Below are 25,021 nucleotides of genomic sequence, written 5' to 3'. Positions count from 1 at the left end.
CATCATCATCATCATCATCATCATCATGAGAGGTTGTAGTCTCCCATACCTGGCCTTTAATTCAGATGTATCCAGTACATCCATAACACACACTAGACTAAGGTGGGAACAATGGCAGCATTACAGCATTTGACATGCTGAAGGCTTGGAGAATGATCAAAAGTCTTTGACTAAATGGACTTGGAGGAAAAGCCTGTAGTTGTAGCCTTGCTAGCATTTGTTATCAACACCTAATTTCAATGTTTCCTTACCAGACTTGCATACTGCCAGGCACCATGGGACTAGTGCCATCGCAGCTAGCAGATCATAATAAACCTTAGAAGATTATTTGTTTCTATAAATATGAAAGAGCACATCAAAGCAAGACCAGCTTCAGGTCCATGACTGTGTCTGAAATGTAGGCCAATCTGATAGCACTGCGTGGGTGCTGATGCTGGAAAGAGATTAAAATGCATGTTTGCAAAGACAAGACTTAAAAAGGCAGATCGTAAATATGGATCTCAGTGAAGCCTTGGTTTTTTGTGTAAATATTCATTTGTAGCTGCTACCAGCGATCGTTTAAAAATGGATGTTTGTGGATGTAGGTTCAGATTTTCGTATGGAAATTAGAAATATGGATTTGTGTCTGTGGGTGTGTGTGTGTGTGTGTGTGTGTGTGTGTGTGTGTGTGTGTGTGTGTGTGTGTGTCTGTGTGAGGCGGTGTTTAGACCAGGCACGCAGTCTGAAGAATCTAAATGAGAGGGTGTGTGGGCTCCTCCTGTGGCGAGTAAAAATGATTTAAAATGCGGAAGTCCATGAAACAGTGGTAACTTCCTAACAAGCTGAGTTTAAATATGGATATTTTAGTTGGAGAGGAGTACAGTGGTGCAGTCAGTCGGGCTTAGAGGTGCATAGACTGCAATATAAAGAGCATGGGAGGATCACAAGGGTGGGTAACTGGAAAAGGCCAATTATTGTATATTGTAAGTAAGTCCGCTTATGTGTGTGTGTGTGTGTGTGTGTGTGTGTGTGTCTGTATATATGTGTGTGTGTGTGTGTGTGTGTGTGTCTGTATATGTGTGTGTGTGTGTGTGTGTGTGTGTCGGTGTGTGTCGGTGTGTGTGAAAAAGTGTAGAATGGATATTTTGTGTTAGGGTGTTTTACAACACAGAGAGAGAGCGGAAAAGAATGAGTGTGGATGTAAGAATAGATTCTAGTGCCGTGCAAATATGTATATGTATGTATATGTGTTTGTGGGTGTGTCTCTGTGTGTGTGTGTGTGTGTGTGTGTGTGTGTGTGTGTGAGAGAGAGAGAGAGAGAGAGACAGTGTGTATGTGTGTTGTGGAGGTATTGAATAGCATACAGGCACTCAGCCGCTGAGCAAACTCTTAATTGATTTCACAGGGAACGAGGCTGGGGAGGTAAGCAGTTCATGTGTGTGAGGGATTGAGAGAGAGAGAGAGAGAAATAGAGAGAGTGTGTGTATGTGTGTGTGTGTGTGTGCGTGTGTGTGTGTTGAGTGTGTGGGGGGTCTGCTAAATTATTAATATCAGACTCCGCAGATGAAAACAGAGGGACAGCCAGGCACTTTACATAACGTTGCCGCAGTTCTCCCCAGCCCAGCATGACCACCTCTTAACAGCTGGAGCCAGAGCATGTCTTCGCCTTGAGCCGCCCCAAAGCCTCGTTAAGCGCCGCGCCGTAATGAGACGACCCGTCAAACCTGCCGCCTAGTCCCTCTGCTCGCGAGCGAAAGTCACACGGCATGCCGAGCAGCCACCTAACCCCCTACCTGCTTCATATTTAACGCACAATCATATTAATGTAATGTATGTCGCCATATGGGCCCCTGGAAATGGGATGGTAGATAGATAGATAGATAGATAGATAGATAGATAGATACTTTATTGATCCCCAGGGGAAATTCAAGAAATTTCCCTAAAAAAAAAAGAAAATCAAGACCCTGTAGTGTGATGGGGTGCAGGCGTGTCCAGTGTGTGGAGATGTATTAGTAGTGTATGCGTTGCACGCTGGGGGGAGACCCTGAGTCTTGTCCGCCTGGAGCTGTGAGTATGCAGATGATCTCGTTGTTTCTGAGGAGTTGGAGAGCAATGTGAATAAATCAGTGTAGTCTTTCTTTGGAGGCTGAGAGTTGAATAACTTTTGACAGGAATATGCTAAAAGCCTGGAAAAACAGGCTTTTGTTCTGACCCAGGTAAAAGATCAGGTTTTTTGGTCTTACCAGACTCTCCTTATGCTCATCACCTGAGATCGACGACCTGAGATTTTTACCAAGCAAATCCACATGTAGCCTACAGGCACTACACAAACACACAAAATGTCTCTGTCACTTTCATTGCTGTGTCACATCTGTGTGTTTACGCTATTGCCATTCTTCCAGATTTGATTCCCTTCCATTGTTCTGAATATCTGATGTATACATCTGATCTGAATAACTGGTCATATCTGATGACAAAAATGGTGTGGGACAGTATGACACTCTTATGTTTTAGCTAACCGGTGTTCATATCAATATTGTTTCCACAGGCTTGTTCCACAGAGCCATCGCACAGAGTGGCTCAGCCATCTCCAGCTGGTCGGTCAACTACCGGCCTCTGGCCTACACTGAGGTCCTGGCGCGCAAAGTGGGCTGCAGCCACAGCGACACGGCCGACCTGGTGGAGTGCCTGCGCAGGAAGAGCTTCCGTGAGCTGGTGGACCAGGACATCCAGCCGGCGCGCTACCACATCGCCTTCGGGCCCGTGGTGGACGGTGATGTGGTTCCTGACGACCCGGAGATTCTCATGCAGCAGGTAGAGGAACCGCAGGTTCTTAAGGGAACATCCACAAAAGAACTCGAAGAACTTGGTTGTGTCTGCGTTTGTTTCTTGCTGAGGAGATAGATGTGTGTTTGTGTTCTGGATACGCACATCTCACATGCTGTAGGTATGATTGTGATGGCTATGGAGACCCAGTTGTTTTCTTTGACTCCCCAATCACTGTTCTGTTTTTAATGTCATGATTAAACTCATTTTTCATCATTTGTAATGTAGTCAGGGGAAATATGTTGGCGTCCTCTAAGGTCACTGGTTCGGTGTGTGTCGAACAAGCATACTAATGAAACGCTCCCTTGTTATATCGCAGTTTACAGAAAGAGCAATGGGGGAAATAACTAAGTACAAAGTGATCAAACATGGATTGAATTTAGCAAACAGAATGGTGAAATAAGGACATTCTCTGCGTTTGTGATATGCCACTAGGGCGAGTTCCTCAACTACGACATTCTCCTGGGAGTGAACCAGGGCGAGGGGCTGAAGTTTGTTGACGACAGTGAGGGGGAAGATGGCATCTCCTCAGCCTCCTTCGACTACACCATCTCCAATTTTGTGGACAACCTGTATGGATACCCAGATGGTGAGAGACTGTGATTCGACTTCAGTTGTAAAATTATAAAACAGCACTTTACTTGCCTTTTGAAATGAGAAGAAAGGGATATGTCATCTTAATGGTTCAAACAGATATGATTTCCCTCCATGTCCAAATATTCTATTTAGTTTATGTGAATGTGTAAATGGAAAAGTTTGAGGTACTCTCACTTGCGCATGAGAACTGAGTTGAACTCAGCACAAGCAGAAGGCTTTCAATTATCAGACTCTGCAAGGCTGCAGTATAAATCTCTCACCGACGGCCATCTTCTCCCAGCCTGAGCTCATATCTGCAAGAAATCTCCCAGCACCTCATTTCCTCTCACTATGTCTTAAACATAAACTTAGAGAATACACACACCTCTCTCTCTTTTCCCCCCTACTCTCTCTTTCTTTCTTACTTTCTTTCTGTCTGTCTGTCTATCTGTCTTGTCTTTCTGTCTTTCTTTTTCTTCATTTCTTTCTTTCTTTCTATCTGTCTGTCTCTATGTCTATTTCTTTTGCTTGTTTTTTTTTCTCTCTATCTCTCTCCTTCCCTCCATCCCTCCCTCCCTGTCCTTTTAAGGTAAAGGCATCCTGAGAGAGACCATCAAGTTCATGTACACGGACTGGGCTGACCGCGACAATGGCGACATGCGCCGCAAGACGCTACTGGCGCTCTTCACCGACCACCAGTGGGTGGCGCCGGCCGTGGACACGGCCAAGCTGCACGCCGAGTTCCAGTCTCCCGTCTACTTCTACACCTTCCACCACCACTGCCAGATGGAGGCGCGGCCCGAGTGGGCTGACGCGGCGCACGGCGACGAGATCCCGTACGTGTTCGGCGTGCCCATGGTGGGCGCCACGGACCTGTTCCCCTGCAACTTCTCAAAGAACGATGTCATGCTCAGCGCTGTGGTCATGACCTACTGGACCAACTTCGCTAAGACTGGGTGAGCAGCTGTCGTCTACATTGAAACACACACACACACAAACACACACACACACACACACACAAGCTTGTATGATTATACATTCTCGTCTGTTACATTTTGAAAACTCAGAGAGTGTTTTTACTGTGATTTGTTCCCCCCTAGTTCACCTATGCAGAATTCTTCAAAACAACCGTTAAATTTGAGTTGAGCTATGTAGCTGGTTTTCCAGAAAAGATTTCACACCAATTATGTTGTTACTTTTGTACTTCAGCTGAGCTATGAGCAAGACCATCACTCAAAATAATCTGAGATAATCTGTTTCCAGTGAAAAATGTTGAGTACTTTTAACATTAAGTATCTCCTTTTTTCCTTTCTGTTTTTCATCCTTTCTTTCTCTCATTCACTCTTTCCTTCTCTTTCTTTCTTTCTTTCTTTCTTTCTTTCTTTCTTTCTTTCTCTTCTTATTCTTCCTTTATTTCTCTCTTTCTTTCTTCCTTTCTTTCTCTCTTTCTATCTCTTTGTCTCTTTCTGTTATCATTTCTCTTAATATCTTCCTCAGGGACCCAAACATCCCAGTCCCACAGGACACCAAGTTCATCCACACCAAGCCCAACCGCTTCGAGGAGGTCATCTGGACCAAGTTCAGCTCCAAGGACAAGCAGTACCTGCACATCGGCCTCAAGCCCCGCGTGCGCGACAACTACCGCGCCAACAAGGTGGCCTTCTGGCTGGAGCTGGTGCCTCACCTGCACTCACTCCAGGAGGAGTACGTCAACCCGGATGGCCCCACGGGACCCTACAAGCCGGGGCCCAACAAGGGCCCACCGCAGACCCCCGGCACCAAGCCCACGCGCCATGTGGCGTCCACTTACCCGCCCGAGCCCGAGGAGGGCTCCGACTGGCCGGTCTTCTCGCCGTTCCCGTCGGACACGCGGGACTACTCGACGGAGCTGAGCGTGACGGTGGCGGTGGGCGCCTCGCTGCTCTTCCTCAACGTGCTGGCCTTCGCCGCGCTCTACTACAAGCGAGACAAGCGCCACGAGCTGCGGCTCACGCGCCGCCACCGCCGGCTCTCGCCCCAGCGCGGCGGCATCGGGGGGGTGGGCGTCCTGGGCAGCGGCGGAGGCATCATCGGCGCCGGCGGCATCGGGGGCATCGGCGGCATGGTGGGCGGCGGTGGGCTGGGCCTCGGCGTAGGCATGCCGCCCCACAACGACCTGGCGCTCAGCCAGGAGGAGGAGCTGATGTCCCAGCTGCAGATGAAGCAGCAGCAGCGGGCCGAGCTGGAGCACGCCACCGTTGCCACGGGCGCCGGCACGCCGCTGCCGCCCTCGCGCGCCGCCGCCATCCACGGCGACCTGGAGCCGCTGCGGCCGCCCGTCTGCCCGCCGGACTACACGCTGGCGCTGCGGCGGGCGCCCGAGGACGTGCCGCTCATGACGGCCAACGCCATCCCGATGATGCCCAGCACCGTCATGCAGCCGCTGCACCCCTTCAACACGTACCCGCCGGCGCCCGCACCCCCCACCTCTCCCCACAGCAACAACGCCCTGCCACACCAGCACTCCACCACCCGCGTATAGTAGCGCCACTCCTGGGCAAATACAGGAGGAGGGGGGTAGAAGGGCAAGGAACAACCGTGGGGCAGGTTGGGGAGTTAAATGTCCCCTTCAAAGCTCAATAAACTCCTGCAAATATAAGCGGAGACCCTCAACACCCCCCCCCCCAGCACCACCGACCCTCTCAGTTCCCACTGAGTACAGCTGCACCCCCCCCCTCCTCCTTTATGTACTCTAGAGAGACTGTATGTTCTCTGTTCTCATTACCCGTTTCTTTTGTTTCTTGTTCTCTCCCGCCACTGCCACCCACCGTCTGCAGTTTTTACACACCGGCCCCCCCGTTTCTCTTTTTCGTGTTTTCTTTGTGTGTTGATCATTTCTCTCCCCCACCACCACGCGCCCGCCGATCACTTCTCTCTGTTCTTCTCCTCTTAGCTGGTCGAGGGAGGCGACACACACACACACACACACACACACACACACACATACACGCACACACGCGCGCGCGCACGCACACAGGCAGATGGCAGTGCTTGGCTCCTATTGGTGGAGGAATGCTCGGCTTCTTGTGGGTGGGCTGGAGAAGAAGAAAAAAAGATCCCCCTTCTGCAGTTCACGTCTCCACGACTGTCCTGTTTCTTAATCTGTTTGCTTGCTTCTCTCTTTTCATATTTTTGTCCTCTCTTTCGTCTATTCTCTTGGCTTTTCTCTTGATCTCTGTCCCCCTTTTTCTTCTCATGCATCCTATTTCTAGCCCTTATTCAGAACTCATTGTTTTGCCTATTTTGGAGTATTTTATAAATCAGACAAAACATCTTATATGTAAAAGATGTACTATCGATATCTTGTAAGGATATGAATGAAAAAAAAAGATATTCTAATATCTCGTTTTTACCAGCATTCTTGTGCCAAGTACTGTGATAAATGTCTTTTAAGACAATGTGTCCATGGACCAATGGGTGTGGATTGCCTGGACTGAATCTTATTTGAGAAGTTAGCATCATCCTAAAAGAAAAGTGCCAAACTTTTTTTCTTTTCTCTCATTCTTTCCTCCTTTTTATTTTTATGTTCTGCACTGTTGCTGGTCTTTGCTTTTGGGGAAGATTGAAATCTCGATAAATATCGCTCCATAAAAAAAATATATATATATATATATATTATATATATATAATAATATATATATATATATATATATATAATAATTAAAGTTATTACTTGTTTGCTCTTTGAGATATCTGCATGATTTATTTTCCAAAACAGAATAGACAGACACCTGAACATAAATGTTCCAAATTAAAAACGTATATGGTTTGTTTTGTATTGCATTTTGTTTTGCCTCTTTTTTTCTTGAGAGCTGGTTTCTTTTGACTCTATCTACAAAGCTTTGCACACTTCATCTTTTTTCCCCATAGATACGACACAACAATCAGCGAATTTTAAGCTGGTCATGATAAGAGATTGATTTATTTGATTTGACCTTTTCCTTTTTGTCTCAGATGCTTCATGACCGTTGAGGGACGCATATCACTTTCAAGGTGTTACGGTTCAGCTTTTGTCCTTTCGGAACGTAACACCACTGAGCAGGTGTGTGTGTGTGTGTGTGTGTGTGTGTGTGTGTGTGTGTGTGTGTGTGTGTGTGTATTCATGCCTGTTCACAAGTGTGTGTGTTTGAATGTACGACTGGAACCTGTTCAAACAAGCTAACCTTTGACCGCTGAAGGACAAGGGTGACTCTCAGCGCTCCTGTCCCCCTGATGGACACATCTCGTCTTATCTCTCTGGGATTTCCAAAGCCGCAGCCGCCCGAGTCAGTCTCCCTTAGTGTCCTACGTTTGCCCATTCCTCCCAAGTCATCTGTTTTTCCGTTTCTGAGGATGTTGAGGAGTGCAGAAGCATGGAGCGGGATGGGGGTTGTGATACATGGAGAGAGAAAGAGAGAGAGAGAGAGAGAGAGAAAGAGAGAGAGAGAGCCTTGTCTCCTTGTGTGAGCATAACAGACAAAGACACGGGCTCCATCCACTGTGCTGCTTTCTCCCCGCAGCGAGGGGGGACCACTCTCCAAGGTCAGACTCACAGGACTGGGACACGTTGCTTTTTTGCCCCCTCCCCAGTGGTTCCTGACGCACAATGGGACATGAACCCAAAATGGAAGAGTGGAATGGGGGAGAACAGAAACGAAAGCAAAGTGGATGCAATGCTCTGGAGAGAGTTCAAAGGAAACACACAGGCAGAGACAGTGGTGGCGGTTTCAAACACCACATACGGTTATCACCGAATCCTCTGCCGTTTTTGCCCCAAGGGCACGTGAATGGCTTGAAAATCATATAATTCACACAAACGCACACACACACACACACACACACACACACACACACACACACACACACACACACACACATCATGAACTCACACACTCATACACATGCATTCAGAGACCAGTGCATATTAGCAGTGTTTTACATCATTTGGCTTCTTTACTTGTCTCTATCCCATCCTCTTATTGGATATGCACTCAGTGGACAAACTGACACAGACTACTTTCCATTATTAAGGACATGGAAGAATGGCTTCATGGGAGGGCGAACAGAGATGAACTAGACACAACACAAACAAAAGAGAGAAATGTTATCATTAAATGAAACTGTACATTTTTTAAAATTGTAAGAGAACAAATAGTATTTGTAAATATTATGTTCATTGTTTGGTTTACAGTTGAATGGCCAAAATGTTTTTCCTTTGTAATAGGGGCAAGGTAACAGGTGCAAGTTCAGCCGGCAGGTTTGGCCTTCTCTTTACGGTTGGATTTTGTTTTTGTCTAGAGTCCATTTGTGGATTCTGAAACTCTTGTGCATCATGTTTTAGCTCTTATTTAGCTGAATGCTAAAAGATACTATGAACTGGTGTTGTGTAACACGAGAACAAAGAAACTGATCCTACAGTTTAAGAACAGATCCCATCTCAGATGTGCAGAGGAGAGAGCAAAAACAAAAATATGGGAGACATTAAAGCTCAATTTAACACATATAGTAGACAGACAAAGTCTTTCATATTTTTGTGGCTTTTGGGGACTTGTCATGTCAAGTTGCTGCCATACTACACTGGTGAGAGACTCTGGTGTGGAGTGCCAGTCCTGTTTGGTGCTGGTCAGTGCTGGCCAGTGGAAGAGAAACAATAAAGGAGCTCCCTTCAGTGGCCAAAGATCAAACTACAAACTGTGGTAGTGTGTGAGTGAGTGTGAGAGAGAGAAGGAGGGGGGGAGAGAGGGAATAGAGAGAAAGCAGAAGAGCAAAAGATAGAGAGGCAGAGAGGAGAGTGTATCGAGGAGTTTGACCTTACTGTGATACTGGGTTTCAGCTATTAGTGGGCACCATGTAGCAACCTTACGAACAGAGTGCAACTTGTGTTCTTCAGATGGTGTTCCTCAACACCAGGTTGAGGTTTGCAACTTTTAGTGACCATTTTCAGGTTCGCTTTCAATTCAGAACACACGCTGACCACTGTGCAGTTCTCCTTGCTCTGGTTGAGATTCTTTGTTCTTGGCGCTAACCATTTTGGAAAACTTGTCTTCATTTACTGTAATCACTGTAATCGAGTGTCTACATGCATTTTGGCTCATCATTTTTGTCATGGATTTTTAGCTTCTGGTGTTGCTGAGAGAAAACAAGAATAAAAAAACACACACACACACACACACAAACACACACACACACACACACACACACATGAACTTCAGCTGTCAGTATTTTTGTAGAGACATAGTAACATGAGGTGTAATGGGTATATGGGTCGGCATCAGTCACTGGAAGCACATTTGCACCGAATTTGAAACGGTGACCCTCTTACTCTTGCCTGATGTCCCCTATACAGTTAAAGGACACTGCATCCAAATGTACAACACAAACACTCGGTTGCCGCTCAAGACTTGCATCTGTTGGTCATCATTCTCTTGGTTTTTCAGGAACCAACTCGGAGGCTTTGAGACAAGGAAACGACGGACAATAACGGGTCTTAAGAATGAAGTCAATTTCTATTTCATATAGAGGCTATTACACACTGTATGTTGTGTACCTGAACTGGAGAACATTAAAAGACGTTATTGAACAAAATCACACCTCATGCTTGTTGTCTCTCTTCTTTAAGGGTGGGGTATAAGGGGCATGCTGTGTATGTATGGGCATGTGTGTGTGTGTTTGTCTAGGTGTATGTGTGTGTGTGTGTCTTAATGCATCCATGTGTGTGGTGAGCATCCTTTTGACTCCTCCCATTTGAAAAAATGCTCTGCCAAACGTATCTGATGATGTAACCTGGCAGCAATTCACCCGGGGGTCATGAATAAATAGTAAATAGTTCTTGATCAAAAATGCTACTCCTTTATCCATCAGACACTACTCCTATGAGATGATCCGGAGCCAGCGTCCTCCAGAGAGCAGCAGCCCAGTTCAAACCAGTGGGTCTCTGCAGCCAGGGACACACTTCTCCACACCCACTACTTGGGCCAGCAACACACAGCCACTTGCCCAAGGCAATGAAACCAAACATTGCTGCTGAAAATAGACCCAGGGATCACCGCACAGAGAGGGGGGGAAAGGGGGCGCATGCTAATGCAATGGCTGATCAATGGGCCATGTCCTTGTTGCGTTTTATTTTGTATTTGGTGGGCTGCATACATGTAATTAAATGCTTGCCTTTCATTGGCCGTAATTGTTATAGAGGGAGAGCAGCTTCACAGAAGAGAACTTCCGACAGCAAATTTGAGGAAAAGTTGGTAAACCACCCTTCTTACCTAATTTGATGCTGATTCTGAATATTTTGTTTACCAAGCTCAATTCTGAGTTCTATGCTGCATAATCAGCATTTTAACATAAAATAGCGATTATTTTTGCTTATTTTGCCCTAAATTGGGTTGATTTCAAAATGACTAAAACCAAATAAAAGTGTTCTCTAAATACATGTTTGAGCATTAAAGAAGCCATACTATAGTTTATTAATGTATTTAATGGGAACATGATTACAGTTAACATGTAATAAACTCGGAAATTCTAATCAAAACACAACCATATTTTTATTACTAACATAGTGAGTCACTCGTGGTGTTTAATGCATTTCATCACAATAACAAATTGCACAGATAACCTTCAACTCAGAATATATCCTACAGTACATGTACATATGAACTTAGATAGCGGGAATAAGCCTAATGCAGAACTGCATCTACCATCAGCAACAACCGACAAGTAAAAAATGTTTTACTTCTAGTAACACTGGATTTGGTATGTGTGCTTGCCTCCATACTAGAGCTTGATAATGTGCTCTTCTAATATGCCATTGAGCAGCATCACTTGTTGGTGGTAGAGCCTCCGATCCTCGACATCTAGAAAACAGAGTGGCTCTATCATAGTGTTGTATGACTTCGATACAATACCTGCCATAAATATCTTGATACTCGATACTGAAACGATATCCAAATCCTAAAATATCTGGAAAAAGAAAAGACACAGGCCTCCTCCAAGTGTATTGAGTCATTTGTGTTGAATTTGGTGCACTTTTGGTCAATTCTGGGTTTTAAACTTCTAAACTTCCTACATAATTATTATTTTTGTAGTCAGTAAAATAGTAGTTTGTGTGTGATTAAGTCCTTTATTGTTTGTTATAGCTAATTTATATTGTGTGGTATTTTGTCAATAAATTACATTTAAATAGCCAAAGTAGGCTAGATCAAGATCAGTGTTCAAATTACTGCATGCTTAATGCTATGCAGAAGAGCCTAATCTTTAGGCCATCCGATGTAGGATACCCTAGGCCTTCCTGTGTTTATGGGATTTCTTTGACAGTTGCAAAGGGGAAAAAGTGAAGATAGTCTTCTTTGCTCCCAGTGTTATTTAATAAGTACGTTTCAACCACTCTTTGGGTCTTAATCAGATTGGCCTACTCCATTATTACATCACATTACATTACATTTGGCTGACACATTTTTAACCAAAGCGACTAACAACATGGTAACAGTTAAGTTTTAAAGCAATTCTTTCAACAATTTTAGGACAATTTAAAAACGGTAGAGAACAGTAAGAATAAGTGCATCAGTGAGTGCTGTTTTTAAACAGTTGAGTGTCAGTTCAAGACGGGTGGTAAGTGCTAGGATCAGCAAGACTTGTTGTAAGAGGTGCTATGAAAGGAGATGTTCTCTAAAGAGCTGGGTCTTCAGGAGTTTTTTGAAAATGGAGAGGGATGTCCCTGCCCTTGTAGGAACTGGAAGTGTGTGCCACCAACAAGAAACAACAGATGAGAACATTTTGGATTGGCCTGAGCGTATCTGTTGCAATATCTGTGTGCATTCCTACATTAGGTCTATTTCTTTGATAGTCAACATCATTTGCTACCACATAACAAATACTAAATAACAATACAAAAGTTTCTTACAAACCTTCCTGCATAATTCTTAAATGTGCTGCAGTCAGATGGGTGTCCTAAAGACATATAGATCTTGAGCATCTATTACCAGTGTTGAATGAGCAGTTTTTGTAGTGATCACTACTGGACATTCCACATTGCTAGACAGCACTTGAGTGAGGATAGACTTATTTCCACTTCACAAATAACCATCGCTATCTGCAATAGCTACAGTACAGGGACATTAATCAGTTCATAGCTGAGGATTTGTCCTAGGTCCACTTCCCTTTCAGCATCATATGCAGTAATGATGCACTGGAGAATGTTCCTTTTTGTTGCACTATAAAGGATGGCTGGAATTTGCATGGCTGGAATTTGAATGATAGGAAAGAGCACCAGTGAGATGTTTTAACTAAATACACAAAACTTTAAAAAAAATACAGTGTAAATTCTCTGTAAAGACTGACAACTGTTCATAATAGTTAGTGACAAGTACTTTCTACAGAAAAATGAGCAGTCACCTACTATTCTATCAATTTATTATCAAGGAATCTATTTTGCTTCTAAACGTCATACTGAATTTTAGCTATTATTTCAATTTATATTTTAATTTTAGCTTATTTTCATTTGTTACTTGAGGGTCATTGGGGTAATTCCTGTCCTGTCCTACATGTCTGATACATAAAGAGTATATTAATGCCTTATTTTTTGCAATTCCTATGATATCTGATGGCAAAACAAAAAAGTATTATAATTCTGCTAATTATGCTAATTAGCAAGCTTAGAACTCAAAATTGAGCTTGGTAAACAAAATATTTTAATTCAGCACCCTCAAATTGTGTGAAATAGCCCCTTTACCGACTTTTCCTCAAATTTGCCAACAGGACTTTTTTCTGAGCGTTTGTTAGCTATCTGCTCTCCCTCTATTAATGGCACACAGCTATGCTGATAGTGATACATGAAAATAAGCAGCCATGAAGGCGTCAGTTGGAAATGTGAAAATGCAACATTGTAGTTTGTCAGGAGTGTGTGTGTGTGTGTGTCTGTGTGTGTGTGTCTTTAAAGGAAATAATATGCCTCAAGAAAATAATCATTCATATTTTGATCTGGTATCACATCAAAGTTGAGAGGAGACACGAACAGACTGACAAGAAAAGTAGAGAGTCTCTGTGCGAGCAAGTGCAGAATTGAGCCATTCATAGAAATGAAAACATGACAATTTGTCCCACTCTAGCCGCCCATTATGCAACGTCCCGCCGGGCGTCTGACCAGACCGTCCTGCTGCCAGCTCGGCTGTTTCCTGCTCGCCAAGCGTGCGAGAGCCCGTGCCATGGGTCTCCATGGTGAACGTTTACAGAGAACAAAGGTTCCAAAACCCTTCTGCAGCACAGAAAAGAGATCTAGCCATTCAAGTGACAAAATTTGTATATGACAACATGCATAAGGAATCTTGCAACATTATCTATCTTTCATTCTTTCTCTTTCTTTCCTTCATTCTTTCTTTCTTCCTTCATTTTTATTTTCAGTTCTGCACCGGTTGTCCTTCAAGGTTGGGTCCATCAAGGCTGGGTGTGAAAGTTATACATCTCCCTCCCATGTCCTTTCTGAACCCTAAGTCAAATTGTGTGTGTTAAATGTAGCATCCAGTTATGTTTAGAATATTAATGTGACTTGGATGGACCCTCTTTTCATACTTGGTTTTCTCCGCATTATTTGTGTTTGCAAATATCTTTCAAATCACTTTAGGCTAAAACCAACAAGGAATGAACCAGGGAGTGCCATTATTCTCTGGCATGCAGCAACAACAACGCATTTCATTAATCACATTTTATTATATTAACCAAAGAACATTTCCATAGCTAAGCAACTCCTCTGTTAAGTGCTGCAATGCTGCTGTTTTTTCCCCTCTGAAGTGAATTTCTTCATGCAGTGTCAAATACTTCACAGTAAGAGGCATCCACCTAAAATTAGCGCTAGAGTACTGTCACATTCAATCAATCCAGTCCTCTCCTTTACAGAGCACAGGCACAGAAGAGGGAGGGCTATGCTGGCCATAAAGTCATAGCTTCCTCTATATACCACACTACACGTGCAGCACAGATCTTAATAGGAGCATATTTGCATAGAGACATGACAGAGAGTTTATTTTCCTATCTGTATGTGTAGACTCCTGCCAATTACGGAGCAGCATGGCAGTCATAATACAACGCTTAGTAAAGCGCAGGGCACCATTAGTTTATGGGTTCCATTAGTATAATTCCCCTTGTAATTGCTGACAATAAAATGTGTGCACTAAAATACACACTGGCTTGTGCATCTGTGCATTATGGTGAGTGGCACACTCGTTGGAGTGGAAGTGGGGTATGACACATCAAGGATGAGTAGAGCTGTTATTTTACAATGTTTTCCGTTTCCTGCTTTGAAGCCAGAGAGGGAGATACACAAAGAGAAAGAGAGAGATAGAGAGAGAGGGGGTTTCGGAAATGGACTGTGTGTGTGTGTGTGTGTGTGTGTGTGTGTGTGTGTGTGTGTGTGTGTGTGTGTGTGTGTGTGTGTGTGTGTGTGTGTGTGTGTGTGTGTGTGTGTGTGTGTGTGTGTGTGTGTGTGTGTATGTGTGTATGTGTGTGTGTGTGTATGTGTGTGTGTGTGTGTGTGTGTGTGTGAAACAAAGAGAGAGAGAGAGAGAGAGAACAAAACTCCTTGCCTCTGTACACAGGAGAAGTTTGACTCACTCACAAGTACTTTCCTGTCCACTATGTGTCATAAAGGCTGACATAAGCAGGTCGTAAGGTGCGTAAGGTGTATGAGTCACTCCTCACCTCTTATGATGGGCTGATGTGATGTCATGGTGGCTCTCTAACACTTACACTTTTAACATTGTGCTTGTACGAGCTCCGTGTGTGGCTGTGGTGCATTTGCAATTCACTTATCCGTCACTTTGAATCACCAGCAAATGGTAAACTAACCATTAACATGGATTCATTTTGCATGAGTGTACACATAGATTAATTCACGAGCCATGCCTTTACATTTTCATTATCATATCTGTGAAATTCAGGGTTATTATAATTCATTAACCATGTGAGGCCTTATGGTTTGTCAGAACTGTGTAATTTGCATTAGTGATCCCTTCTGATATTTATCTCCTGAACATTATTGTGTAGGCTACTGGGTGACATTTGTGTTTTAACAATAAGAGCTTGAGTTACAACAGCAGCATTGCTTCCATATTTTGTATCATTTTGTATAATGTCTTAATTGTTATGGACTGTTCAAAGGCTTGTAATATATTACAAAACATTCCCATTATGCTGACCACATGGGTCAGACCAAATAGTTCTCTTAAAGGCCTTATTGTAGTCCTGACAAATTGGTTGTCAATGCAACTATGCAATTGTATTGCTTTAGAGTGAAGTTGTCTTTATTTTCCATTCTCCTGACTGTGTGACTCTGTATGCCATCACATAGATGTAGTTTGAGAACTGCACTGTTCATTCCTCATCTTTGCAACCCTGTGTTTGATACAGATCACACTTTTAATGTGTCATGTTCTACTGCAATACAAATATAAAAATATTAAATAATCTTCACACAAATGTGATTACCCCAGGGTTTGGTATGAATCCAGAGAAGTGTTTCATCACATATATGAGTGAGCGTTGATCTGAAAGTGAAATTGGGTAGAGGCTAGCGCCCTCTGCTGTACATTACTACACAGGTTTGCAGAGATCTATGTGCGCGGTTCAGTAGGCAGAGGTGGACAATGGACATCCCTGTTCCAGAAAGTAAAAGTCCTGCCATATAGTCTTTCTACCTGTGCACTTAACACAGGTGCTATCACTAATTATCTGATCATACCTGGCTGCTAATAGGTCGAGCTGGTTTACTAAATGGTTGGATCAAATACTTGGCAGGACTTTTACTTTCTGAACCCGGGATGTACGCCTCTGCAGTAGCTTAGAGTACATCCAGGCAGTGCTATGGAATGCCAGAACGCTGAAGAAGTGTTGGGACAGGTTCTGACAGGAGAGAGGAGAATTAATGTAAGGGTGGAGTGGGTGGGGTGGTGAGGGAGCAAAAGAAAACACAGACAAAGTCATCTCCTCATCTTCCAAATGGAACTCTCCTCGTGTTCCATTAGCATTTATCAGCAGGGAGAGGAGCTGTAGGATTCTAGGTGCAGCGTGTCCCATTACCACCTTGACTACTAATTACCTTCCTGATAACAGTGAGGGGATAAGGTAGAGAGGAGGCCTGAGCCAGGGCACAGAAGCACTGCTACAGAGGAGGCTGACTTCATGATGTGCTGTTAATGCTGCTGTTTGCAACAGTAACTCAACCACGCATTTTGCATTTCAGCATAATGTTTCGGCATTTGCATTGTAATGTTTTAAAGATGCTTTGAAAGGTTGCAGAAGGACAATAATGGCCTAGTTGGCAAATATGTCTGTGATTTAATGTAAAAGGAAAATGGCTTCTGAGCAATCAATAGTGTTCAAGAGATTATGACTAAACTTGGCGTGTCAATTTTCAACTCTATACATTCCAAGTTCAACAAAGTCTTTGTAAGTCTTTGGAATTCACCCAAAGCACCACACTTGCAGCATTCAGTGTCAAGTCAGGCAGCATTTCTAATCACACACAGACCCACACACATGCCTCAGTGATGTCAAAGGCACTTGAGTTCTTCTTTCCTAAATGTTTTCTTGCAGGTTTTAACCAAGGACCACAGGGCGACTATGCCTGTATTCACAATATTTGTAATGAGCCTGCCATTCCTGCCTACCACCTGTTTAAAAGTCCTTAAAGACAGAGCAAATGTTTTAATGGCAGTAGCCTGTTTATTCATACATAACATAGTCAAATATAATCAGATATCATGTTATGTCATACAGATTGCTGGGTTGTAGCGTTTTATCTCTAACATTTGCAAACTGCTATAATGGAGTCAATTGTGGGCTTATCAATCCCTCTTTCACTTTCTTACACAATAGGTTAACTATAACTCAACTTTAACCCCCGATGTGTTATCACATTGATAAAGACATTTCAGAGAAAAAGGATGACTCCCACAAAAAAACACGAAGGCACAAATGGTCATATTGTGCGTCATGGGAAACATCGACCCCGAGGGCGACGAATTTTTTTGGCCCTGAAGGTCGATGCCTTCCGTCAAATAGTATGATGCAGGTAGAGGGGAAGAGGAGAGGGCGCAATGCAGTTGTCGTAGAAGATCTGTAGGTTCTGGTCCACGTCCATGTGGTACTTAAGGAAGTTCTCCAGCTCCATGACGGTGAACTCCTGAACTGAGCTGCCCTCCTTGGCATTCTTGGCCAGAGCGGCGTGCGAGGGGAAGCGTATACGGACATCGTGGGGCGCGTTGCGGTCGTACTCAGTGCAGCAATATGCCGACCAGATGTCTTCGGGGATGGCCACGCGGTCTTGATTGTTGCGGCGGATCATGTTACCCCTAGTGGTCACCCCCGTCACGATGAAGGCAGTGCCGCGGCAGTAGTTGTTGAGGCGAATGCGGATGCGCTCTTCGTACTCGCGCCACGGGCCTATGTTGAACTCGCGGATTTCTGGCACAACATTGGTCAGCGTGTAGGTGGCGGCACGGTCGTGGGGGTGTGACTGGTGCTGGTCTGGGTTCAAGTGGCCTCGCTCGTAGAGCACCACGTCTGAGTAGTCGTCGAGAACCGCCTGACCGTTTTCAAACTTCATGTGCAAATATCCAGTGGGGAAAGGCATCATGTTCCCATTGCCATCTGTCTCTGCAAGCTGAGAGCAGCAGGTGGGGAATCATTAATTCATTTCAGATTTGATGAAGAACATACAATGACATCAGTGCAATTGAATCCATCCACAATTAGCTAGGCTACTAAAATAAAAAAAATAAAAAATAAAAACATTTTAAAACAAAGATCAGGTAAAAATGTATATATGTTTATAATTATAAAATATGTTTATAATTAGGAGATGGATTAAATAACCTTTCTTTGTAAAACCAGCCCAAATGGCATTCAGTGACTTAAATACGTGATTACACTCCCCTGATACTCTCCTAATCCTAGTGGAGCCTGTCCTTCTGCCTCTAGTAAATTGGCTGTTGTGACAATAGCAAGTAGGTGAAAGTGTGTAAGAAGAAAAGTTGCCAGCTGTTACATACCTGAGGCTCGTACATCCATGGATAATCCACCCGCCTGTCTCCCTCTGTCTTCTTGAAGGTGTAGGCAGAGTAAACCGGGATGCGTTTCTTGGTGTCATAGAGGGTGACATAGCGCGGCTTGTCGGCGTAGCGTTGGCAGATCTTCTTCAGGTTGCTGCCCAGGATGCCCCGCGGCGGTGTGCCCATGTACAGTGAGTCCTTGCACCCCGCCACATCGTTGAAGTCCTCGACCACGGTTGAGCGGGCGGTCGGAGCAGGGTGCAGGACGGCCAAGGCCAGCACTAGCCAGGTGAGAGGGACATGCATTGCCAGGTATAACGATTTACCAAAGCCAATGTGAAGTGATGGGTCGCTGTGTCTCAGGTTGACTGGTAGAGCATCAATAATGAGAGTTGTTAAAAACCTGTTAGTAGATAAGCAAAGCAGCCAAGCAGTGGCCGTTACATCAAGTCACCTGGTATGCACCAACACAACGTCACCGCATGTTGTAGGCTGTTGGCAGACCTGATCCGCTAAAAGTCGTAGTTTGTCCATTTGTTTCACTGGAAGTGCCTCTGGAAGTAACCAGGGGACCCTAGGGTATGGTTCATGTGGAGACAGACATTATCTTTGGTTGGGAGTTTGTCAAAATAATATCACACGTTCAATTTGATTTCAGACCAACTTTAATGGATGCACTTACATGAGCATCCCAAAAAACGAGATAGAAAAAACGGACAGTGCTGTCCAATATGAAACCACATAATGTTACAGCTGCACCAGTCTAGTTTTGTAAACACAACATTATTATGTTTGAATAGTCAATCAAATTGACCATTTCATTTATCTGATTGAATCACGTGAGTTAATTGTAGGCTATCAGTATAAAGAAAGAAAAGAGGGGTTGTCACTAAAACACACAACATGGAGTTAGACATGGAATCAAAGTAGGCATGCATCTCTTTAAAAATACAGTGTTATTACATTGAACTAACATATTTGTCAACGACAATGAGTTATCCAACAGAATCATGCAAGATGAATTTGAAGCACCTATTCAACTTTTGCATGCATGGGATCCCTTGGTGACACCACTTCATTATTTCCCCTATACACCTTTGCAAGAACACTGAGATAATCAAATTGTCAGTGTTGCCAAAAAACGTTTCACATGTGTTTGTTAGTCATGCTTAGGGGCCAGTACATTTTTGAAGCTGGATTGTGTTTTATGTTAAACGTTCCCACCATTATGTATTGATCATGCACCAGCTATCAGTGGTTCCATGTAACATGTTTTCACAATGACTCAGTGTCATTGTCACAATGACTTCTGTTGAATACTGTGGTACACATTACTCAGAATGTTTCATCAGTGACTTTGTAAATTATCTTCCTCAAGCATTGTTACGGTTATAGACATTTCATTCATGTCCCTATTTCAATTAAGTATATCCAATGGGTTATTTTTCAGTGAAGGTCAGTGGATAAATGTCTATAGCAGAGACTAAGTGCAACCTAAAAAGTATGTTGGAACTATAGGCCACGTTTCCTATAAAAATAAACACCATGGTAACAGTCCTCTAAACTGCTCCTTATCCACCTCATAACATACTGTTACATTAGACCTAATTTCGCCTCGTACCGATTTTAATGTAACAAGGGAACTGTAAAGAGTAGGTCGGATCTGGATTTTATCTATGATTCCCAATGTGTGTACAGCTCACAAAAGGTTTTGTGGGGTTGTAGGTTGCACCATTGGTTTGTGTTCACTGAAGAGACAGTGCTCTGAACCATGCTAACAGCTCATCTGTGATAGCGTTCCTTAGAACATGTCAGAGTGGGAGATCTCCGGTGGGCTTGTGTGCAACAGTGGAACTGATGCTCTCTGACATAAATCTGGTGTTAATACACTGGGACTTTATGTGCCATCCTCCTTATGCTACTTCGCCTTTCACTGTGGAGACTGCTGCTACTTTACTGATTACATGGTTTTAACCTTATATACTAGTCAGTAACAGGACATGGCAAAATGGTGACAACTACTGTAACAAATAGGCTATTTCAGGGACTGGCCTAAGACTAAGTAATACAATAGCATCATTCTAACAAATGGAAATGTCAATCTCTACATCAAATGTGTATTTCCCCATCACTGTGTCTCATACTGAGAGATGTCACAGGCCTTTGTCATGGCCTCAGCGCTTAGAGCTTCAGTAAAAACATGTCACACATACTGTAGTGTGGTAGGTTGCCATTGGTAGATTCTTTCATCATATCTTTTGTCTCTCACTCTCTCTATGACCACATTACAAATGAATGGCAATGCCATAATATGCAAAACTCACTCTCTATCTCACTGAGAACTAAAGCAGCGTAGACTAGGTTACGAGCTGGCAGACCGTTTATTGCTGGTGAGGCAGCCCGATAAGGTTCCAAAAGATAATGATGTTGGAATTGCCAAATTATACAGTTTCCTTTATGTGAAAGGACTGTGCGCGCTAAATGGTTGTGAGGGTTTTTATAGTTTTCTCCTTACTCAGCATAGCTAGCTCACATTCCTTTTACAACGGTGTCACCGTGTAAAATGTATAGTGCTATAGTACTCTTTTATGTGGCTGATGAGGTAAAGACCCCCCCCCCCAGACCCCCCCATCCCAACCCACTTATGTCGCTCACTCTCCCTGTTCATGCTTACTGTATCTTACATCTGTACTCCACTGGAAAGGTGATCAGACAGAAGAAAATTGTACTGCACAAAGCAGTGACCTCACTTCACCTACTTTCATCTCTCTTGCATCTTTCTGTACAATACTGCATACAAATATATTGTGCATAAATATACTACACAAAGAGGCAGACAGTAAATAAGGAAGAGCACAGATTATTTTACCTTCATGTCATTTATTTTAGCAGAAGATTTGTCATTTTATCATGAACAAGAAAAGCACATCATGTAGTGTTAAGTATAATGAAGATAAACATGCTGTATTTCTGATCAATTATCAATGTTGATATCAAAGTTAAATAAAGCGTACAGGCTCATATTATGTTGCCGCTGTAGGGTGTGGGCCATAGACATGTTATGCATTCTGCCCTTTCTTTACAAAATTGGAAAAAGTGCCAACTAAAACATTTATTACTGTGGACAGGTGGTGACATTAGTGTGTGCACTAGAAGTGCATGAAGCTGGTGTCAGTGGGGACACAGTCTTCATAGAAGATTTGGAAGGACTCATCTACGTAGGTGTTCTTCCGCAGAAAGCCTTCCAGCTTCTGGACTGACATCTCCACCACCTCCCCCTCGTTTTCATTGAGACCGTGCACAGCGAAGGCCGGGAACTTGGCACGCTCTTCAAATGGCGCGTTATGGTCATAGTCCACGCAACAGTATGCGGACCACAAGTAAGACGGTATGGCCACACGGTAGGTGTTGTGTCGGCGAATCATGCTGCCTGAGGTGGTGATCCCTGTCACCACATAGGCTGTTCCACGGCAGTAGTTGTTAAGGCGACGGCGGAGGATGTGCTCGTGCTTCTTCCACTGGCCGATGTTGAACTCCCGGGCCTGGGGGACGATGTTGGTGAGAGTGTAAGTGGCCGCCTTGTCGTCGAGGAGGTACTGGTGCTCGTCGGGGTTGAGGTGGCCACGTTCAAACTTCACTGTGTTGGAGTAGTCCTCAAGGACTGCCTGGGCATCCTCAAAGCTGTCGTGGATTCCGTTCTCAAGGGGAAAGGGCTGCATTTCTCTATGGGCAGCGACAGTGGAAAGCTAAGGGTTTTAGAGAGAAGAACACAAGTTGTCACTGCACCTGGGCATGGAGTGAAAAGTGTTCACATGGAAAGAAGTATCACAGCAGGCCTTACCGGTGGAATTAATTTGATACACTTATTTCCTCATCAGTGCCCGTACATACATATACATCTGAGTGAGGACAGTAGTTTATCTCTGGGGTTCAATTCACACTGGGCCCTAATTTAAATACTGGGCAAAGTGCAGTGTCAGTCTACGAACAACGGCATCATGTGGCATGAGACAGCTTTTAGCTGACCCACTGCTGATTGTGCTTAGAATTGGTATTTCACTTTCGAATAGATTTTGCATAGTTATTAAGCAAGCTTTAGTTAGACTTTAAACTTTGCAATTTGCCCAAGATTTAAATTAAGGCCCCTAGTCTCTTAAGGAAGAAATCTTGTGCACAATCATTGTAACTTAAGCTATTTGGTCCAAAAGCTGATGCCCAATATTTTACACGGACCCAAGTGACTTATACATGGTGCCACATTCATAAACCCACCTCTTTAAACTCGCCTTTTCCTGTTAATCGACTCCCCTGGTTTTGATCTTTTATACCACTGCTCCTGTTGTCAGGTTATTTCCTTCACAGTCTATGTATCTTCTGGGTTTTCGTCTATGTTTTATATGTTTCTATGTGTATTTGTAAAGCATATTTTAGCGTCTTGAAAGAATAACAATTATTATTTTAAATGGAAATCTTTGAAGGTCTCTGGTATAAGGAATACCTTTAAAATGGGCAAGTAAAATGCCAAGCCACTCTTATAATACCTTAATGTCTTTTTGTGTGTGTGTGTGTGCGCGCGTTGTGTCACCCTTACTATAGTCTATCATAGCTCTTACCTGAGGCTCATACATCCAAGGCACGTCAACTTGCTTGGATCCATCGTTGCGTTTGAAGGTGTAGGCCGAGTAGACAGGAATGTGATTGACGACATCGTATAAGGTGATATAGCGTGCTTTGCCATTGTACCACTGGCAGATCTTCTTTAGGGTGGGTCCCTCCAGTCCCCGAGGTGGTGTTCCCATAAATAGGAACTCTCTGCATTCAGGGGAGAAGTTTTCCTGTACTTCTGCCAGGACCATCGCAGTGGCGAGGCAGGCTAAAATCATTAGTCTGGGTACCATTATGGAGCAGGCAGGCCGTGGTAGAAGTGTGGTAGATCACATTTGTGGGCGCCGATATTCAGTATCTCACCTCTCTGATGAAGGGAAGGCTTCTTTACGACTCTAATTTAAATGAAGTGTATTCAAGTCACTCCCTTTTCTCTCCACTGTGTAGTTCAGCCTAAGCCAACAACCAACACACACAGACGGGTTTATTATTATTATTATTATTATTGTTTTATTGTTGTATTAAATGTAGATAATAGGAAATAACATGGAAATAACATGACAACAGTAGCAGTGGTATAAAAGATCAAAACCAGGGGAGTCGATTAACAGTAAAAGGCTAGTTTAAAGAGGTGGGTTTATGAATGTGGCACCATGTATAAGTCACTATATAAACGAATAATAATCGGATCAAATATTTTACAGGCATTATGAAGTACAAGATTCTACCCAGTAGGCTATTACATGCATAACAGTGTGTTCTCAGAATAGAATGAGCATATACCACTTTTAAACATCCTGACAGTTGTCAGATATGAAGACAGTGGTCTCAGACAGTGGTCTCACTGGTTTAATAGCCTTTGTAGGCCTTGTAGCCTCCACATCAGCGGTTAGTAGCCTAACTTTTGTGTCATCATTTCGTCCAATAACATTGACTTCATCATTGGCGCTAGGGGGCAATAGTGTCCCACCATATTTTCTACTCACCCAGTGAAGTTCCCAGTGAAAGTCCTCACTGATAGGCTAAGCCTGTCACATGTTATGCAATGTGCAGCCATATTTGTAAAACACAAACAACTAACGTTAGACGACCGAGCGAGGCAGAGAAAACTCTCGGCTAGCGTTGCAGTTGAAGATAATTGTTTTACTTGTACACACGATTAGAATTACACGATATAGTTACAAGGAACTGGAAATCAGCATATTAAAGAATTGCCACGGTTTTCATTCGTGTCTCAAGCGCGGATTAATAAAAGGACAACCGAACTTCTGAAGAAAGCTTAGCTGGCTAGCTAGCTAGCTAGCTAGCTTGCTATCAGCCTGCAAAGAAAGGCAAGTTGCGAAACAACTTAATGTAGCTAAATTTCACATGTGCATTAATTCATTGCATTTAATTTGATGTCTGACAAAAATAATCAATTAGTTTACCACATAGATTGATTGTATCGCAAAGTTACTGGTCGTTGCATGGAAGTGCACTTGCTGTGCTAACGTTAGCCACATTTGGTTCTTGATTTTTAAATAGTCTAGGCCTGCAGTTTTGCAGCACCGAAATAAATTTAGTGGGCAGTCCTCGTTAAAATGGGGGTGTGATCGCTAATGTAGTTACAAATGAATGTGGCCCCTAGGTACAGTTACGTCTGGTATTTGAAATGCGATGAAACGAGATGATCGTACATTTTAATGGTGATTTGTGCTGGTTCATGTGATTATGAGGATGCATTAACGCGGCACAAGTCTAGAGCCATCTCAGTGCGCTACTAACCCTAGCATAGCAAGCCAGCCATAATACCCCAACTTGACGTGAGCAAACGTTAGCTATCGTCAACACAAGTAGCGCTTGTGCTTGCACTTTCCCTCTTATGTTACAATCGATACGGTCACCCAACTTTATTAAAAACTTACCATGTTTTCCCCTCCTTTTCTGTATTTTCCTCTGCGTCGTCGTAGCCTCTGTAGTCACCCTAGACTCAACGTTAACAA

At 43.6% G+C, this 25,021-nt stretch overlaps 3 protein-coding genes across 5 annotated transcripts in view; 1 reads left to right on the top strand and 2 right to left on the bottom strand.

Annotated features, from left to right (window-relative positions):
- The window catches only part of nlgn2b (neuroligin 2b), a 39,693-nt gene extending 33,656 nt beyond the window's left edge, over positions 1–6,037 (top strand). For 2 of the 3 annotated variants that reach the window (XM_048235957.1, XM_048235941.1), the window contains 4 exons: positions 2,528–2,793; positions 3,241–3,394; positions 3,971–4,337; positions 4,879–6,037. In XM_048235957.1, coding sequence (XP_048091914.1) covers positions 2,528–2,793; positions 3,241–3,394; positions 3,971–4,337; positions 4,879–5,902 — 1,811 coding nt within the window. In that variant the 3' untranslated portion in view covers positions 5,903–6,037. The remainder of the gene's footprint in view (positions 1–2,527; positions 2,794–3,240; positions 3,395–3,970; positions 4,338–4,878) is intronic. The other variant, XM_048235949.1, reaches the window with a different exon arrangement.
- An 11,047-nt stretch (positions 6,038–17,084) lies between these two features.
- On the bottom strand, positions 17,085–18,775 carry LOC125291087 (endonuclease domain-containing 1 protein). The gene is made up of 2 exons (XM_048237620.1): positions 18,435–18,775; positions 17,085–18,046 (listed from the first exon to the last, which is right to left on the bottom strand). The coding sequence occupies exons 1-2, from the start codon at positions 18,738–18,740 to the stop codon at positions 17,438–17,440; spliced, it is 915 nt and encodes a 304-aa protein (XP_048093577.1). The 5' UTR covers positions 18,741–18,775; the 3' UTR covers positions 17,085–17,437.
- A 2,595-nt stretch (positions 18,776–21,370) lies between these two features.
- zgc:172339 (uncharacterized protein LOC564384 homolog) lies at positions 21,371–24,542 on the bottom strand. The gene is made up of 3 exons (XM_048234734.1): positions 24,467–24,542; positions 23,048–23,492; positions 21,371–22,180 (listed from the first exon to the last, which is right to left on the bottom strand). The coding sequence occupies exons 2-3, from the start codon at positions 23,330–23,332 to the stop codon at positions 21,584–21,586; spliced, it is 882 nt and encodes a 293-aa protein (XP_048090691.1). The 5' UTR covers positions 23,333–23,492; positions 24,467–24,542; the 3' UTR covers positions 21,371–21,583.
- Between the last annotated feature and the right edge of the window lie 479 nt (positions 24,543–25,021).

The sequence above is a fragment of the Alosa alosa genome, chromosome 2 (assembly GCF_017589495.1).
Source record: "Alosa alosa isolate M-15738 ecotype Scorff River chromosome 2, AALO_Geno_1.1, whole genome shotgun sequence".
Taxonomy (NCBI): domain Eukaryota; kingdom Metazoa; phylum Chordata; class Actinopteri; order Clupeiformes; family Clupeidae; genus Alosa; species Alosa alosa.
Note: the sequence above shows the minus strand (reverse complement) of the source record. Positions and strands in the feature narration are given on the sequence as shown.